Source organism: Capra hircus, chromosome 13 (assembly GCF_001704415.2).
Source record: "Capra hircus breed San Clemente chromosome 13, ASM170441v1, whole genome shotgun sequence".
NCBI lineage: Eukaryota > Metazoa > Chordata > Mammalia > Artiodactyla > Bovidae > Capra > Capra hircus.
The window spans coordinates 69,708,847-69,727,737 of record NC_030820.1 but is presented as its reverse complement, the minus strand read 5'-3'; the positions used below and the strand labels follow the sequence as shown (position 1 = coordinate 69,727,737).

General features: G+C 44.8%; 1 protein-coding gene across 2 annotated transcripts in view; it reads left to right on the top strand.

The window, feature by feature from the left end:
* Positions 1 to 18,891, top strand: part of CHD6 (chromodomain helicase DNA binding protein 6) — a 203,451-nt gene that overhangs the window by 68,606 nt on the left and 115,954 nt on the right. For both annotated transcript variants that reach the window (XM_018057882.1, XM_018057884.1), the window contains one exon: positions 600 to 1,120. In XM_018057882.1, coding sequence (XP_017913371.1) covers positions 600 to 1,120 — 521 coding nt within the window. The remainder of the gene's footprint in view (positions 1 to 599; positions 1,121 to 18,891) is intronic.

Below are 18,891 nucleotides of genomic sequence, written 5' to 3'. Positions count from 1 at the left end.
CCCAGGATTTGTGTCTGCTAGTGGCTTCTGCGGCTTCCCTGGTGGCTCAGACAGTAAAGAATCCACCTGCAATGCGGGGGACCTGGGTTCCATCCCTGGGTTGGGAAGATCCCCTGGAGGAGGGCATGGCAACCCAGTCCAGTATTCTGGCCTGGAGAATCCCCATGGATAGAGGAGCCTGGCGGGTTTCAGTCCGTGGGGTCACAGAGAGTCAGACACGACTGAGCGAATAAGCACAATGGCATCTACAGGCATTATGTGGGAGACCATTGTTGCCGGTTCTAGACTTGGAGCTGAAACAGGTGTTTCAGATTTCTGCAAAACATGGAAAGCCTTTAGATCTTTGCATACACATCTCCTACATAATATGCTAACGACAACTTGGTCCACCAGGACCTTGCTCCACACAGCAGAGGCAAATATTTTCAATAAAGCGTCGTGTTTGCCGCTCTACAACTGTGGCCAAGCAGAGGAGGAACTACCACGTTTTAGGCACTCAGGAGATGCTGAACAGATCCATACATTCACAGTTGACATCACCGTTTGTGTGAAGCTTGCAGTGGAAGAATAACATGCTTGTCTCTCTCTCTCTCTTGCAGTTGTCAAGTCTAAAAGTTCCGAATCACTCCCCAATGTCTGATGCCTCTGTCAATTTTGACTACACATCCCCCTCCCCATTTGACCACAGCACTGACCAGGAGGAGAAGATTGAAGATGTTGCCAGTCACTGTCCAGCACCGAAGGAGCTGTACGACATTGAAGAGGAGGCCGGGCCCCTTTTCCCCAGGAAAACAGCGTCCCATAATGGCATGGAGGACAGTGGTGGAGGAGGCACAGGCGTGAAGAAGAAACGCAAGAAAAAGGATCCAGGGGAGCACGAAGGGGCAGCAAAGGGAAGCAAGGACAGGGAGCCTAAGCCAAAGAGGAAGCGCGAGCCCAGAGAGCTGAAGGAGCCCAGGAAGGCCAAGGAGCCCAGGAAGGCCAAGGAGCCCAGGGAGCCCAAGCAGAAGGACGGCACCAAGAAGGCGCGGAAGCCCCGCGAGGCCTTGGGCCCCAGGGAGGCCAAAGAGAAGAGGGGTGGCCCCGACGCTGCGGCCAGGACGAAGGCCAGGAAGGCCAGGTGCGTCCCCCTCTTCCCGCCCCGGTCCTGGGCTCTGCGTCCATGGCCCGGCTGGCCGTGGCCAGGCTCTAGCCCCTGGATGGCTTCCCCACTCTGGGCCAAAGTAAACCCACCTCCTCACCTCCTGAGGAGAGAAAGATAGCCTTAATTAATAGAGTGCCTGCCATTTCTTGCCATTCCCTTTGGATTAAGAAGAATTGAAGTCTGTGAGCACACGCAGGGTGTCAGGGAAGGGACGCCACAGGTGTGTATGGGGTGGGCAGTGATGCGAGGAGCAGCAGCCGTGTAGACAGCAGAGGGGCAGCTGTCAGGGGTGAGGTGTGCACAGACCCAGGGGTGTGTGCAGAGCTCCAGACAGAGAAGGGCTGCCTAGACTCCCTAGCTGCGAGCTGTGTAGTGCTGGCGCCTCCCAGGTCCGCGTCTCTCATTCAGCGTCCAACGTGGTGCCTGACATGTCAGCAAGGTGCTCAGAACATGGTGAGTCGGGGAGACCAGAGGAGACAGACCACAGTGCCCCGTGTAGAGACCCGTCTAGAGAAGAGGGCGTGGGGACGCACTGGCTGCTGGAGCTGACTGCAGGGGCCCTGGCTAGAGATCCTGTCAGGGTCCAAATGTACTCCTTATTCAGGGAGCTAAATATTTGTCATCGCTGTACAAAAGTGCGCTTCCCAGGGGGCTCACTGGGTAAGGAATCCTCCTGCACTGCAGGAGACATGACGATTCCTGGGTCAGGAAGATCTCCTAGAGGAGGGCATGGCAACCCATTCCAGTATTCTTGCCTGGAGAATCCCATGGACAGAGGAGCCTGGTGGGCTGCAGTCCCTGGAGTCACAAAGAGTCGGACGCGATTGAGCAACTCAGACATGTGCATGCAAATATGATGTCTTTTGTTCTGTCTCTTTCTAAATTCTTGGTGGAAAATATTTAAACTTTCTGAGGTCATACAAAACTCCTCTATATTTAGGGGGAATTTAAGTTCTAAGTGCTAAGGCAGAGTATAGACCGGGAGCACCCATTAAAGGTGCAGAAATTGATTCAGTTGCTAACAGGATGTAAGCTAATGGGGGCATCAGTCCTGTACGGGTCAGGCATAGAGGAAGTTAGTTTTAAAGAGAGAAAGCATTTTAGAATGCCTTGTACCACAACTCAGAATTTATTTTATGGTTCGGTTCATTTTCAGAAGGACAGTCTGTTGGGACCAGATGGGTACTTGTCTAATCCAAGTTAAAGCTGCCTTATAATATTCACTCTCTTCTGCCTGGCAGGGGATTTTACCTTTTTTTTATCACAGAGGCTTGGGTGGGATCCCAGGAATGTAGTTCACAGCAAATAGACATAAACTAACCTCCTCAGAAGGTCAAGAGAAGTCAGTAAAATCAGGAGTCTGACTAATGAGCAACTTGTGTGTGTGCGCAGTTGTGTCTGACTCTTTGTGACCTCGTGGACTGCGGCCCGTCAGGTTCCTCTGTCCATGGGATTTCCCAGGCAAGAATACTAGAACGGGTTGCCATTTCCTCCTCCAAGGAATCTTCCCAATCCCGGGATCAAACCTGAGTCTCCTGCATTGGTAGGCGGATTTTTTTTTTACCACTGAGCCACCTCAGAAGCCCATTGAACCACTTTCTCTGTGAACTTGGTGCACACAGGCTCATCTCTGATGTGGGTGGAATGTCTTGTATGGGGGTGTCCCAGTTGAGTTCCAAATTATTTTGGAGAAGCTGAAATGGTTCTGCAGGGTAGCTACTTGCAAGGAGAGAGACTCAGACATGAGCTAGTGGTGTGACTGAGTTTGGTTATTAGCAGAAGCAGCAGCATCCTCCAGGGTGATGTTTTAGAATTAAGGCCATCAAGGGGAGGGTCTGAGAGCTCTAATAAGGAGTTTGGTTTGTGTTTAGAAGGTAATAGAAAGTCAGAGGTATCCGGGCTCACTTTAGTCACTGGTCTCTGGTGCTTGTAATTTTATCAACTTCTTAAAGGAATTCATGTTTACTTTTTGTGAGACAAGGCGACAAGTATATAGATAGACATTGTCATAGATTCCATTTGGGGCAATGAGTGGGGAGGCATTTCACAAGTTTTGTGCTAAGTTGTGTCTGACTCTTTGGGACTCTTTGAACCATAAGTCCACCAGGCTCTTCTGTCCATGGGATTTCCCAGGCCAGAATACTGGAGTGGGTTGCCATTTCCTCCTCCGGGGAATCTTCCCGACTCAGGGATCAAACCTGCATCTCCTGCATTGCAGGAAGATTGTTTACCACTGAGCCATCAGGGAAGACAAAGCAAGGTTGGGTGTCAGATGTATGCATAGCAATGTTAAGGGAATTGATTTTTATCTAATGAGGCTGTTTAAAATATGCATGAGCTGGATAAGTGCTAGTGAGTCTGCTAACTGAGAAGACAGCAGATGCTCTTGAGGTTTAGAAATCCAGGAGACACCCTCTGAGAAAATGCTGACAAGTTGGGCTGGTTATCCCTTTAGAAATGTACACAAGATCCACGAGGCTTTCCACCTCCCTTGGTGTGGGAGCAGTGGAAGATGGACCAGTGGCTATCACGGAATTACTCCATGTAGCCCAGGTCCGGTTCGGGACTGTTAAGCCTTTCTGTCTTTTTTATATTTATAAAGCTGCTTCGGCTCCTTCAACTCACGATGCCACTAGTCAGCAGAGGCAGCTCTAGTTCTGAAAGGACATTAATTGATTTTTTAAAATGTTGATAATTAAGTCATATGTTTTGTGTTCTTTGATTTGCTCTCTGGCAGATTGGCTTAAGTACGTGTTTTGATTTGAGCCTTTATTGATAAGCCCCTGGATTGCACTCCTCAGTTACAGATGATTCAGGGGATGTTTGGATTGTTGGAGGAGCTTCACAGCTGATGTAAGGGCTTCCGGTCTTCCTTCAGTCCGTCTTGCCAGCTGCCGCCTGGCTCATCTTTCTGAAGCCCCGCTGTTACCTCATTGTTTATGTTTGTAGCTGGCGGTGGTGGTCAGTCAAGCCCCCTCTTCCCTCTCTCCATTCCAGATCAGCTGGGAACCCGTCCACAGAGATGGAGATGGAGTTAGCAGCTCTACCACTGATGGGCTGACTTGAAACACTTTCAATGACTTGCGGCCAGAATCGGGCTTCCTGTTAACGCCCTCGGTCAAGTTCACCCACCAGCACTGCAGGCGCAGCCCTGCAGAGGGAGGCCTCTGGGCCGGGGATGCCTTAGTCTTCCTCTCGGTCTCTCCAGTCCCGTAGGTCCCCATCAGAGGTGGTCAGGCAAGTGAGAGGAATTATAAGAAGGGATAAAGTATGTTTCCAGTATCGTGCCCTCCTCGGGAACAGGGAAGCCTGAAGACATGGGGACAGGGAAGTGGGATTCCCTCTAACAGTTACACCTACTCAGACACTTCTGATTGTTCCCTCTGCCTCCAGCGTAGAATCAGGCTCCTTTTTCTGTTTCCCAAACCCTTTGGGGTCTGACCGCTCCTTGCCGCCTGGTCTCTGACAACAGACCTTTCTAGCTAGATTGACCTCGTTAGGCCTTTATGAAATTTTTAAAATTTTTATGTATTTTTGACTGTGCTGGGTCTTTACTGCTCTGCGCGCGGGCTTTCTCTAGTTCTGGCGAGTGGGGGCCACCCTTTGTTGCGGTTTGGGGCTTCTCATTGCAGTGGCTTCAGTAGCTGCAGGACTGCAGCACACCGGCTCGGTAGTGGGGGTGCGCGGGCTTCGTTACCCTGAGGCATGTGGAGTTTCTCAGGCCAGGGATGGAACCTGTGTCCCCTGCACTGGCGGGTGGATTCTTAACCACTGGACCACCAGGGAAGTCCTCCTCAGGCCTGAAATGAGGTACTTGGTTCCTTCCCCCTCCTGATCACTTTTCAACATTATGCCCTTGGTCCCCCTCTCAGTATCCCCTCTCAGTATCCCAGAGTCCTTCCCATTCTTCAGCTCTGAGCTCACATCCCGCCCAGTTCCTGCACAGAATGCCCACACCTGGTGCTAGAGCATCCCATCCCTCAGCTCTCGGGGCCTCACTGGCATCACAAATCAAGAGTTTTGGACCTTGAATAAAAGACATCTAGTGCAGCCCTGCCACATTGCAGCCAGGAAACAGAGACCCGCAGAGAAGTGACTTGTTTGCAGGGTCATAAACTCAGAAGTCCTGACTCCCAGTCCTGTACACTAACCTCTGCCGTAGGCTGTTTCTTAGTCATAACCCAGGATTTTCATGTATATATTTCTCTCTTCAACAGAAGTGAAGTGCCTAAGGTCAGGACCACCATGCTTTGTGTCTTCTGTGTCCCTGAGGTTGTCAGTTCAGTTCAGTTGCTCAGTCCTGCAGCTGTGATCCCATGGACTGCAGCATGCTAGGCCTCCCTGTCCATCACCAGCTCCCGGTGTTTACTCAAACTCATGTCAGTTGAGTCGGTGAAGCCATCTAACCATCTCATCCTCTGTCATCCCCTTCTTCTCCTGCCCTCAATCTTTCCCAGCCTCAGGGTCTTTTCCAAAGTTCTTCACATCAGATGGCCAAGTTATTGGAATTTCAGCTTCAGCATGAGTCCTTCCAAGGAATATTCAGGACTGATTTCCTTTAGGATGGACTGGATGGATCTCCTTGCAGTCCAAGGGACTCTCAAGTGTCTTCTCCAACACCACAGTTCAAAGGCATCAATTCTTCAGCTCTCAGCTTTCTTTATAGTTTAACTCTTACATCCATACATGACTACTGGAAAAATCATAGCTTTGACTAGACGGACCTTTGTTGGCAAGGTAATGTCTCTGCTTTGTAATATGTTGTCTGGGTTGGTCATAACTTTTCTTCCAAGGAATAGGCATCTTTTAATTTAATGGCTGCAGTCACCATCGGCAGTGATTTTGGAGCCCCCAAAAATAGTCTGACACTGTTTCCCCATCTATTTGCCATGAAGTGATGGGACCAGATGCCATGATCTTAGTTTTCTGAATGTTGAGTTTTAAGCCAACTTTTTCACTCCTCTTTCACTTTCATCAAGAGGCCCTTTAGTTCTTCACTTTCTGCCATAAGGGTGGTGTCGTCTGCATATCTGAGGTTATTGATATTTCTCCCACCGATCTAGATTCCAAGTAGTGCTTCATCCAGCCCAGCATTTCTCATGATGTACTCTGCATATAAGTTAAATAAGCAGAGTGACAATATACAGCCTTGACGTACAGCCGAGGTTGTCAGCAGAGAGGTTTGTCAGGTTGTTGGACACGTAGAAGGAGGTATGTGTGTGTTTGTGTAGTTTATGTATTATTTTAAAGTATTACATACATATATAATATAATTGTTTTCTTAGAACAAATGGTTAGAGCTCTTCTCCCAAAAACAGGAGTCATACAAGTTATCACACAGTCACTCCCATTGTTAAATAACAGTAGGTCAGTTCAGTTCAGTCGCTCAGTCGTGTCCGACTCTTTGCGACCCCATGAATCGCAGCACACCAGGCCTCCCTGTCCATCACCAACTCCTGGAGTTCACTCAGACTCACGTCCATCGAGTCCGTGATGCCATCCAGCCATCTCATCCTCTGTCGTCCCCTTCTCCTCCTGCCCCCAATCCCTCCCAGCATCAGGGTCTTTTCCAATGAGTCAACTCTTCGCATGAGGTGGCCAAAGTACTGGAGTTTCAGCTTTAGCATCATTCCTTCCAAAGAAATCCCAGGGCTGATCTCCTTCAGAATGGACTGGTTGGATCTCCTTGCAGTCCAAGGGACTCTCAAGAGTCTTCTCCAACACCACAGTTCAAAAGCATCAATTCTTCGGCGCTCAGCCTTCTTCACAGTCCAACTCTCACATCCATACATGACCACTGGAAAAACCATAGCCTTGACTAGACGGACCTTAGTCGGCAAAGTAATGTCTCTGCTTTTGAATATGGTATCTAGGTTGGTCATAACTTTCCTTCCAAGGAGTAAGCGTCTTTTAATTTCATGGCTGCAGTCACCATCCGCAGTGATTTTGGAGCCCCCAAAAATAAAAGTCTGACGCTGTTTCGACTGTTTCCCTATCTATTTCCCATGAAGTGATGGGACCGGATGCCATGATCTTCGTTTTCTGAATGTTGAGCTTTAAGCCAACTTTTTCACTCTCCTCTTTCACTTTCATCAAGAGGCTTTTTAGTTCTTCTTCACTTTCTGCCATAAGGGTGGTGTCATCTGCATATCTGAGGTTATTGATATTTCTCCGGGCAATCTTGATTCCAGCTTGTGTTTCTTCCAGTCCAGTGTTTCTCATGATGTACTCTGCATATGTTATAATTAAATATTTTAATCCCATAAATTTTATTATTTTAGGAATGAAAACTTCAAGGTAACTTGTCCAAGAGGCCAAACTAATGAGCAGCACTGTCAGGATTTGGCACCAGGCTCCCCTGACCACAAAACCCACTTTGTTCTCTGCAGCTTTGCGCCTCTTTCCTCCTTGCTAGGGAAGATTGCATGGATAACAGTGGGGAGAGCCTAGTGTCAGAGAAACTGGTTTTTATTTGTAGGACATGGCCCCTCTTCTGCAGAATTTCAGTTTGCACACTCAGGATCCCCTCATGGACAAAGATGACCGCAACCTTTTCCTGTTCTATTTCTCTTCGCATTTGAGGCAGCACCTAATTGAACACAGTTTCTCTCCTTAACAGATGATAGAGTCTAGTGAATTTTCCTTTTTAAGGATGATAATTAATAGTGACTAATATTATTGCTTAGGGGATAAAAACAACTCAGGTAGCAGGAGCCTTTAAGAAAACAAAAACTACCCTCTCTTCCTTTACCTGCAAGCTACCTTGAAGTGTGAGCCTGGTTCACTCCTTTATTATGTAAAACTTAAGCAGGAAAGCTCCTCCAGGAAGCTGATTTAGGTTCTCTGTCATTTCCCTGACTCTGAAATTTAAATTTCACCAGCACGGTTTGCTTTTTTTAAATTATAGTACCTTTCCTAAGGAGAATAGGGCTCCTGGCATTCTCACAGAAGACACACAGAGACACAAATACTCTCAGAAACACGCACACACCTGTGCATACATGGACACCATGGCCCACACAGCTGCAGCGTAGGACCTAGGGGTAGGCAGGTTTGCGGGGTCAGGTAATGTTGATAAGGGCTTTGGGAAAATGCTTTGAGATTAGAAAAGCACCGGGCCAGTCAGGCAGGTCAGATTTTTACGAGTTGAGAAAGAAATTTCTCACTGGGCAGCATCACGTGATGTAATGGATACTGTCCTCAATGGCTTTTTTTGCATCAAACACTTTTGAGTGCCTATGAATTTCGTATTTCTTTCTTGAAAACGGCCTTTTGTAACTAAAGCTTCATGGCATTAAAGCGCGGCTTGGTGAGCAGGAAAGACAAGTGGTTCCAGTGTGTACGAAGCCATCAGGCCCTACTCAATATCCAGAGAAATCTGAGGGGGAGGTTTATGGCCCTTTGAGTTACTCTTGCAAACCGGGAGCCAAGTGCTTTGACAGAGAGGGAGGTCGCATTTGTAAGCCAGGGTCTTGAGTGTCAGTGTCCATGTTGCTGATTGAGGGCAGAGTATATACGTTTTGGAATTTCCACACATGTCAGAGCTGGGGGTGGTTTATATTCTCTCTCAAAAGTCAAGAAATAAATCTGTGTGCTGGTCTAAGTTAAGGGTTATGTGATATCTGCTAGGAATGAAAAAGCCAAAATGATGAAAAGAAATGAAGACTCTGATTAGCCCCAATTTCTGTGCTCAGCTTTTTACCCCCATTTGTTTGGATCTGTCAACCCACAGCAGATTTTTATTCCAAATCCAATGAATTTGATAACATCCTAGGAGAAAGATTTTACGTTTTCTGATTTCTTTTCTTTGATGCTCGCTTCAAGAAAGGTAAGCCCCAAACCTTCTGATTATGTAACTGTTTGAGCTGTGAGTCAGCTAAGAACTATGAAGCAGGAGGGGTAATAAAATTCAACCAGGTCAGCTCTGCCTCACTGCTCGAAGGTGAATCACCTGTCTTTGTTTAGAGTGTAGATCTTTATGGAGGCTGAACTTAGGTTCAAGAGAGTCCATTGACAGAATTCTTTCTGTTGGGAGACTTGTTTTTACATTCTGTTCATTTTATTAGGAGAAAGAAGCAAATATAAAGACATAAATGAGTTCTGAGTAGAGACCCTCTGCTTAGAAGCTACTGGGCTTTCTGTTAAGTAGGGAAGAAAACTAAATGATAACGTCAGAGACCCACCTCTGAAGCTTTGGACTAAATCTCTGTTCCTATTTTTGTACGAGCTCCTGGAGTGCTTATTCTGTAATTCTTAGGATTTTCTTTCCATATATAATTTTAAAGTTAATTAATGGGGCTGCACGGGGTCTCCGTTTCTGCGCACGGGCTTTCTCTAGTTGTGTCGGGCAGGGCTTGCTCTGCAGCTGCTCTCCGTTGTGGTGGCTTCTCTTGTGCAGAGCATGGGCTCCAGGGTGTGTGGGCCTCCTAGTTGAAGCGCGTGGGCTCAGATGTTGTGGGGCATGGGCTTAGTGGCTCCACAGCTCGTGACATCTTAGTTCCTGGACCAGGGATCAATCCCGTTTCCCCTGCAGTGACAGGTGGATTCTTAACCAGGGGACCACCAGAGAAGTCCCCTCAGAGCTTTCTGCATTAGGGTCTGGGTTATAGGAAACTTACCTGGTCCATAAGGAAACAGTTTATAAACAGTAATGCTAGATGAATACCTGCTCCTTTATTTATCCAGTATGTATGTATTACCTCCTGCGTACCTTGCTTCCTTAATGAGCACTTCTGTTGGGAATGGGACAGTGGAGGAAGGAAGATGCCTCAGAGGTGTCTCTGAGCCTTGCCGTCGAGGGACTTTCACAAGTTAGGGAAACAGCCTGGCCGGTGTTCCCAAAACAGGCAAAATATAAACAAGTGAAAGAACCTAATATACAGAATAGCCGAAAGGATTTAGAGAATTAAGAGTATTTCGGGGAGTTCCCTGGTGACATGGTAGTTAGGATCCTGTGCTTTCACTTCCATGGCCTCAGTTCAGTCCCCAATGAGGGAACTGAGATCCCACAAGCCCCCCAAAAAAGTGTTTCATTTCTGATCTAGGGAGTCCCTTGAAAGAGTACTGCATTATTAAAGCAATTGAGCCAGTTATTAAAGGGATTAATAGATGAGAAAAGACTTACAGCATTGTGATGTTTGGGGGATTTCCAGTTTTAAAATGGTAGATCAAGCATGCTGTTTTTTTCCCTTCTTCACCAGATTTTCACTTACTGAAATGACAGGAAGAACAGAAGGGAATAAATTCTTCAAAGTTGGGAGGTGTTACAAAGTTCCGATGTGGGGGCCCCTGGTCAAGTATTGATGGGTGAATGCTGTGGAGGACATCCCCGCTCAGAGCACGTGCAGGAGCCGTGTCTGCAGCAGAGGCGGAAGTACTTCCCCCTGATGGTGGCCCCGGCAGCCCTGGAGAGGGGCCGGGGCTGGAGGTGTCGGGTCGGGGACCGTCTGCAGAGCGGCTGTGTGATCTGGCAGCTCTAGACAGTTATTCTAAAGAAGCTGAGCAGCTTGTTCTGGAAGAAGGTCTAGGCTCCAGTTGGGGAGACTGACATCCACAAGAAGGGGGCACAGGAACCCAGGCTTCTCTGCCTTTCCCTGCCCAAACCCCTTAAAGGGGGAGAGAGGGGTAGCCCCTTGTGTATGTAGAGTCCCAGGTCAGGCCTCCCATTCAGGGGTGAGGCTTGCTGGAGAAAGTGACTTAACTCGGCAGCAGGGAGCCTCACCAGCCCCTGTATTATCAGCCTTCTTCACGCTAAATATTAATCGGCCGCCAGAGATCCCCAGACCATGAGGAGAAGCAGTAGAGCAGCAGGAAGAAGAGGAATGACCAGGACAGCTGTCCTCAGAAAAAACAGTTCAAGGCAAAGAAGCCATAAAGATTTCAAATTAGTGTCCTCAGGTCCAAGATGATCGATACCATGTCTGCAAAACAAGAAATGTGTTATCAGGAAAAAGGAATAGAAAACAAAAAGAATGAATGAAAATTTAAAACATGGTTGCCCACACTCAGTCATCAAAAATTTTGAGCAGAGAAAGGAATAGGGGAGATATATAAGATCTAAGCTGATTGACTTTAGAATGTGGGTAGCGGTTGCTGAATGTCGATGAATAAAGAACTAGAGGCAGGAATGTATTTGGAGTGAGAGAGGTATTGGTCAAGAGCAGATCTCTCTGGCACGTGGGATTTGGTGCAAGTAGGAATGGCTTGTATGTTTCATTTGAAGCCCTTCTATGTTAAAAAAATTTTTTTTTCATTTGCTGTGATCACTTTTAATAAGTTTGTTAAAACTCTGCCTTGTCACCTTATATGTAATTTTTTAAAAAGATTATTATTTGGCAGCATCGGGTCTTAGTTGTGGCATGCGGGGCTCTTCAAGGTGGCGCCCATTTCCTCTCTACTTGTGGTGTTCACGCTCCAGAGCACTTGGCCTCTGTTTGAGGCACACAGGCTTAGCTGCTCCACAGCATGTGGGATCCTAGTTCCTGGACCAGGGATTGAGCTCACGTCCCCTGCGTTGAAAGGCAGATTCTTAACCATTGAACCACCAGGGAAGTCCCTGTAATGTTTTTGTTTCTTTTTTTTTTAAGCTAGGACATCACAAACTTGCATAATCTTTGTTTTGATGATGCTAATGATGTGATTAGAGGTTCCGAGAACCTGGAGATCATGTCTACAGATAACTCCATCTACACCAAAACCAATAGTTGAGGGGGTGTGTTTTTCTTTAAACCAATATCTTGAAAAAATCCGTGCTTAAGTCAGCCCTGCATGTATAGATGGAATGAATATGGGTAGCAAGTAAAGGTTGGATTAAGTGTGCAAATGAGCTCCGTGGAGTAACGTCCAGGATTTCAGTACTGTCCTTCCTGGAAGAGGCTCTGAGCCTGTGGCGAGGCCCGGATAGAAGCTTTTCTGGAGAGTCGTTCCCCGAGTGGGGCAGTGGCTCCCAGGCTGGGCTCCCAGGTGTATGCACATTTGTGGAAGGAATGATTGGCCTCATGTGCTATTTTCTGTTGTCCTGAATTTGGGGATTATGGCAACTCACTGTGGAAGTAACTGATTGTTTCCTGCTAAAACTTTGATGAGCATTTTGCCAAGTTTAATGTTAAAATGAGGAGATGAGTCATTTTGAAATAATGCAGTTTGTCCAGTAGATAAAAAATTTTCAATACCTGGAATCCATGGGGAAAAGTTAATAAAAGACTCATAGCCATGAATCTCAGTGTTCTGACATGCACCCAGACTTTTCTTCTAGTACTCAGATCCAGCACTCAATTTCTAACTCTTAATTCAAGCAAAGAAAGCTGGAGGTAGGGAACTGGAGATGGAGCTGGGAGGAGAATTTGAGGAAGTCTGTCTTGTGATTAATACTATAATTTTCTACGTGGACGGCAAAAAAGGTACTTATTTTTCTTCTCTTTTTTTTTAACTTTTTGTTTTGTATTGCAGTATGGCTGATTAACAATGTTGTGATAGTTTCAGATGACTGTCAAATAGATGCATGCATTCTCCCTAGACTCACGTCCCATCCAGGCTGCCACATACCACTGAGCAGAGATAGACTCTGGTTATCCGTTTCAAATATAGCAGTGTGCACATGTCCTTTCCAGACTCCTTAAACGATCCCTTCCCCTCAAAAAAGCGTACTTATTTTTCTAATGCAAACTGTGGAGAGTCAAGATGTATAAAATCTTGGCTGATGAGATTGTGTGGTAGACAGGATGTGAGAGCGTTTTGGGGCTGAGGGCTGCTAATGAACTGCTGTTGATCATACCTGATCCTTGTCCTGCATGGATGGTACAGATTATATGTTGGAAGTTTCTTGCATGTCATAAATACATGATAGATGCTTTCTTTAAAGTGGATGTATGGATTTATGTTGTAAACTCAAGTTGAGTTTTACTACTAAAAATAGGTACTTTGAGCCCCGAAAATCTTGTCTGCCGTATATTTTTCCCTGTCCTGTAATGTAATTTGTTCTAGCTCTGAAAGCTGGAAAAGCAAGGATTATAAAAATTAGATTGCTTTGATGTGGCCTCAAGTGTCGTTAAACGATATTAGGCCTTTGTATTATGAGAACTGCGCTGGTTGCAACTGACATAAACCCAACTTGAATTAACATAAGAAAAAGATTAACAAGTGGGTTCACTGGTTTAGGGAGTCAGAACCCAGGGCTCTAGTCAAGAACTCCACAGAAGTCTTTGTCCCCCACCCTTCCTGAGCCTCTTTGGGTGTTGGCTCCATCTTTGACGACTGCTTTCCTTCTCCAGATTGAACTGTGCCTGCCCATATCTCTGGGCTCATAGCTTAACAGACCTAGGACCTAGGAGGAAAGAGATTATTCATTTTCCTGCCCACTCCTGCTAGAAATTAGTCCTTTTTTTTAAAGGAAGGAGCCTTTTGCAGAGTGTATCATGAGATCGCTGGGCTGGATGCAGCACAAGCTGGAATCTAGATTGCCAGGAGAAATATCAATAACCTCAGATATGCAGATGACACCACCCTTATGGCAGAAAGTGAAGAAGGACTAAAGAGCCTCCTGATGAAAGTGAAAGAGGAGAGTGAAAAAGTTGGCTTAAAGCTCAACATTCAGAAAACTAAGATCATGGCATCCGGTCCCATCACTTCATGGGAAATAGATGAGGAAACAGTGTCAGACTTTATTTTTGGGGGCTCCAAAATCACTGCAGATGGTGATTGCAGCCATGAAATTAAAAGACGCTTACTCCTTGGAAGGGAAGTTATGACCAACCTAGATAGCATATTCAAAAGCAGAGACATTACTTTGCCAACAAAGGTCCATCTAGTCAAGTCTATGGTTTTTCCAGTGGTCATGTATGGATGTGAGAGTTGGACTATAAAGAAAGCAGAGTGCCAAAGAATTGATGCTTTTGAACTGTGGTGTTGAAGAAGACTCCTGACAGTCCCTTGGACTGCAAGGAGATCCAACCAGTCCATCCTAAGGGAGATAAGTCCTGGGTGTTCATTGGAAGGACTGATGTTGAAGCTGAAGCTCCAATAATTTGGCCACCTGATGCGAAGAGCTGACTCATTGGAAAAGACCCTGATGCTGGGAAAGATTGAGGGCAGGAGAAGGGGACAACAGAGGATGAGATGGCTGTATGGCATCACCGACTCAATGGACATGAGTTTGAGTAAATTCCAGGAGTTGTTGATGGACAGAGAGGCCTAGCATGCTGCTCTTCATGGGGTCTCAAAGAGTCGGACACGACTGAGCGACTGAACTGAGCTGAGTCCCACGTTGGCCTTGCTAGGTCGCGTGTCCATATCTGGACCAATTCCTGCAGTAAAAGGACTAGGACACCATAGCCCAGCCTGACTTTCTGCTTACTCTCAGGATTCAGGGGTCATTATCAGCAAAAAGGTGCTGGGCAATAAATGTCCACTTCAGCAATGGTATAGGTATATATATTGGAGAAGGCAATGGCACCCCACTCCAGTACTCTTGCCTGGAAAATCCCATGGACGGAGGAGCCTGGTGGACTGCAGTCCATGGGGTCGCGAAGAGTCAGACGCGATTGAGCGACTTCACTTTCACTCTTCTCTTTCACGCATTGGAGAAGGAAATGGCAACCCACTCCAGATTTCTTGCCCGGAGAATCTCAGGGACGGGGGAGCCTGGTGGGCTGCCGTCTATGGGGTCACACAGAGTCGGACACGACTGAAGGGACTTAGCAGCATCAGCAGCAGCATAGGTATATATACCTTTTATGTTTATGTGTGTGTGTATAAGTTATATGGTTTTTCTTCAACCATTGTGAGAATGAGTTGCAAATATCATGCCTTTTTATCCCTAAGTGCTGCAGTGTATCTTTTCTAAGAGTAATGCCATTTTCATAACCATTTGTTCAGTTACTGCTTCTGTTTCCGTACAGTCTGTAGAGAGACACACTTAAAATCATGTAAATATCCTGTGTCTCTTCAAGTTCTCCCCTAGATTTAGCGTTCCTTGATGATTCTGGACTATGCTTATCTTGACTACAGTGGTTACAAAATGATTTTCCAACTCCACCACTGTCTACATTTACTGTTTGGATTGTATAATAAGCAAGAGTTTTCCTTTCCCCCTCATTTTTCATTATTTGTCTGTCTGTCTATCATTGGTGTGGATTCTTACCATTTTCAATGGCTTATAATTCATTACTGACCTTAATTACTTTCGTGCTCACGTGGCCCCGGTTTTGACTAACGAGAGTTCTTTTAGCTGACTCCTGTGCCCTTTTAATGTGCTGCCTTCGCTTTTTTGGGCACTCCCTTTACTTTACGACACAGAATGTTTCAGGCTGATATTATAACTTCCTTCTCTTGGAACCAGCCATTTTTGTGCAGAACTTTGGAATTCGAAACCAAAATCTGAGAGCTGTGTGTGCAGATTGTGCTTGGAGCATCTTTGCTTGTTGGCTTTCTCAGTTGTCAAAGCTGGGGGAAATATACAAGACAAACACGTGTACGTATATTATGTACATGCACATGGATCCACATCTGCATGCACACACAGTATACTCATACTGCACATGTACACACTTATATGCGTGTGTTCTTACATACACTTACCTTAGAAAGTGTGCGTCTTACTGAGCCTCCAGTGTAGATTCATCCCACAGTCTCTTCCTTGCCTTCCAACATCTCGTATTTACGTCTTCCTGGGTGAGAACCACAGCTCCTAACGTCAGCACATTTACTGATTTGCTTACTCCTATTACCACAGCTAAAATGGCTTCAGAACTGCTTCCCTTATACGCCTGCCGAAGAGAGTTCACCTTTTGTTGGCTGTTTTCCTCACTTCTCCCCAAAACTGAAAGTATATAGTCAGATACTGTGTTTATAAATTAATGAGATTTTTCTTTTTCCATCTGTTGAGTGTGGTTATGTTTTTCATTTGAAAAACACCTAGATTTATTTATTTCAACTTGTTTTCATCTTTCATTAAAAAAAAATTTAGGTATAGGTAACATGCTTCCAAAAGTCAAATCTATATAAAAAAGATAATTTACCTCTTGCTTTATTTGGTTTATCATCTTTGTGTCTCTTTTTGTAAAATAAGTAGATATATGCAAGGTTTTTTATTTTCTCTTTATTCTTTCATAAAAAGTAGCATGTTAGTATACTCTTGCACTTTGCTTTTTTTCTGTTAACAATATATCTTAGAAATCATTCCATGGTAGTTTATAGGATTCTTTCTTAATTGTTTTTACAGCTGCATAGTACCTTTCTGTGTATCCTCATTTATTCATCACTTATGTTTGGACATTTAGGTTGTTTTTTGTTATTTTGAAATTATCAAACAATGTTGAATAACCACATGCATATGTGTTTCATATTGATGGAGGTGTATCTTCAGAATATATTCCTATAAATGGAATTGTTAGATCAAAGGGTACATACATACGTAATTTTGTTACATATTATTTGACTACTATGTTTGAAGAACCTGGAACCCAAAGGAGAAAACAGTACATTCATGGTCCAAATCCATCTGTAACAAAGTGGGGGTTAAATGTCTTCATTTGATAAAACTCTCGAGTATAAGTTTTTTAAAACTCATTCCGAAGATAGGGAAAACACATTTCACCTAGTCTTCCTAGAGGATGAATTCAGGTGGTATTTTCTTGCTATCCTATTTGAAAGTCCCATTTATAAGCTCACAAGGAATCTTCCTGATACTTGACTTTATCAGAAGAGCTCCAGCAAAAAGTTTTGAAAATCAAAATTGATTCTTTTGTCAAAGGTAATATTCAGAAAGTCACTATGAAGATTTCTCAGTAGAGTATCTTCTTATATATCCCCAAATAGGTAAGCAGGTATCACTAGACTTGTTCCTGTTTTACTCATGTGTATTTAAGAAGTTGTTCCCTCCACCCCACCTCACACCCAGCCTCTGGCTAGGAAACCTGTGGTGCCCCAGGCTTGACTTCGGAGGGCCTCACTACGGTCATCATTTAACGTGTTTCTGAAAACATGGAAGGCAAATATATACATGTCTTATAGTAAGGTTTAGTATTTTGAGGAGGTTCTATTCCCTAATTCTGTCTTAAGCTTAATTTAGTTTTGAGCAGGATATTTTCACAGTGAAGCACATGTTTCTAGCCCATCTATATAATGAATGTTTAAAATGGAGATTAAACATATAGATAAAGCTTTCCAAAATGAAATTATATTTAGTAGAAAGATAAAATTGATTTCAAATGTTGGAAGGATTTAAGATTTTACAGAAGATTAAATGGGATTCCAAGCATGTGATTATTATGGTGACTATATTATATCTATATTACTATCTCTAAATGTGTGTCCAAAAAATGAAACACACACCTTCTTCTGTTGAGAGAATCAACTATGGAGTTACGAATTTTTCTTTTTCTTTTTTTTGATATATCTGAGTTATTGGAGTGTTTTGTAACCAATTCTTTTGGTGATTATTTTGAAATTCCAAGAAGATTAAGAGAAATTCGAAGTTTTTGCATTTGTTGAAAGGGAGACTGGGGATTTAAAAAGAAAAAAGGAAGCAGGAAACATGATATAGTATAAACAGTGAGGGGATTGTGAGTCAGCTGAGCTGAGCACCGGCCTCTGCTTGGCTGCTGGCTTTGGGGCCTTTGTGCTTCTTAAACTTGTTTACATCTGGAACATGAGGCTCACCTGCCCTGGCCCCCTCGCAGAATCGCAGTTGCTACAGTTAAACAAGACAGGAAACACTGAAGTGCTTTTTAGAATATAAATTGCTATGTCATTTTCTTAGTGAGAGCCAGGTAACATGATAAATATTCCAGTGAAAATTGGACATCTTTTTAAAAACTCTTTTCACCGGAGTCTTCTGTCCTGAAACTGGTAGGAAGTGGTCTTTCTCCCCTGATCCCCACCCACAACCCCCAAGTTTCATTTCCTAACTATGGATCAAAACAATCTCATAAAGAACTTTGCTGATAGGTAGGCAAGCCAGTCTTCAGCCTACAGAATCAAGGGTAAGACTGGGTCTTTGCCCACCTGATGAGTGATCCATGTGCGAACGGTTGAAGGGTGTTGGGAGAAGCAGACAGACCCCCTGGTCCACGCCAGGCGCCGTCCCTCCAAGGGTGCACCCCGCTGGATCTTCCGTCTTCTGTGCCTGTCTTCCCCCACACCTTGCAGTGACTCACCGGATGGGAAGTACCAGTAACTGTGGCTCTTTCCTCATCTTCACCTTCTGCCAAGACTTATCGACACTACTTCTTCCAAGACTTACTGGTTCTGCTTCTGTCGGACCTTTCACATCATTTATACCCTTGCGTTTTCTCTGATCACGTCTCGTTTGAGTCTTCTTTCTCTCTTGCCCAGTCTTGCCATCGTGCCCTTTTCATGCAGAATAAGTCTAAGCTCTCCAGCCTCACATACCCCTGGGTTCTTTCCAGCTTCATCAGCTTAGTGCTTCTTTTCACCTGTCCTGTCATCTAGCCACACAGACTGTCTTTTAACACTCTTCCATTCCCCAAGAATGTCATGGTGACTACGTGCGTGCCTGGTGTAGATACTTTCTCTTCCGTTTACTAGTGTGTTACCCTGGAAATCTTAACCTCACTGTTTTTCTTGATAAAATTAGGATAATAATACTATCTGCCTTAAATGGTTGCTTTGAAGAATAAAGCAGATAATCCATGTAAAACTTTAGAGAACTGTACCTGCATGTAGTAGGTGTTACGTGCAAATTAGCTTTAGTTATTATTATTATTGTCTTCTATCAAAATTCTGTGTGT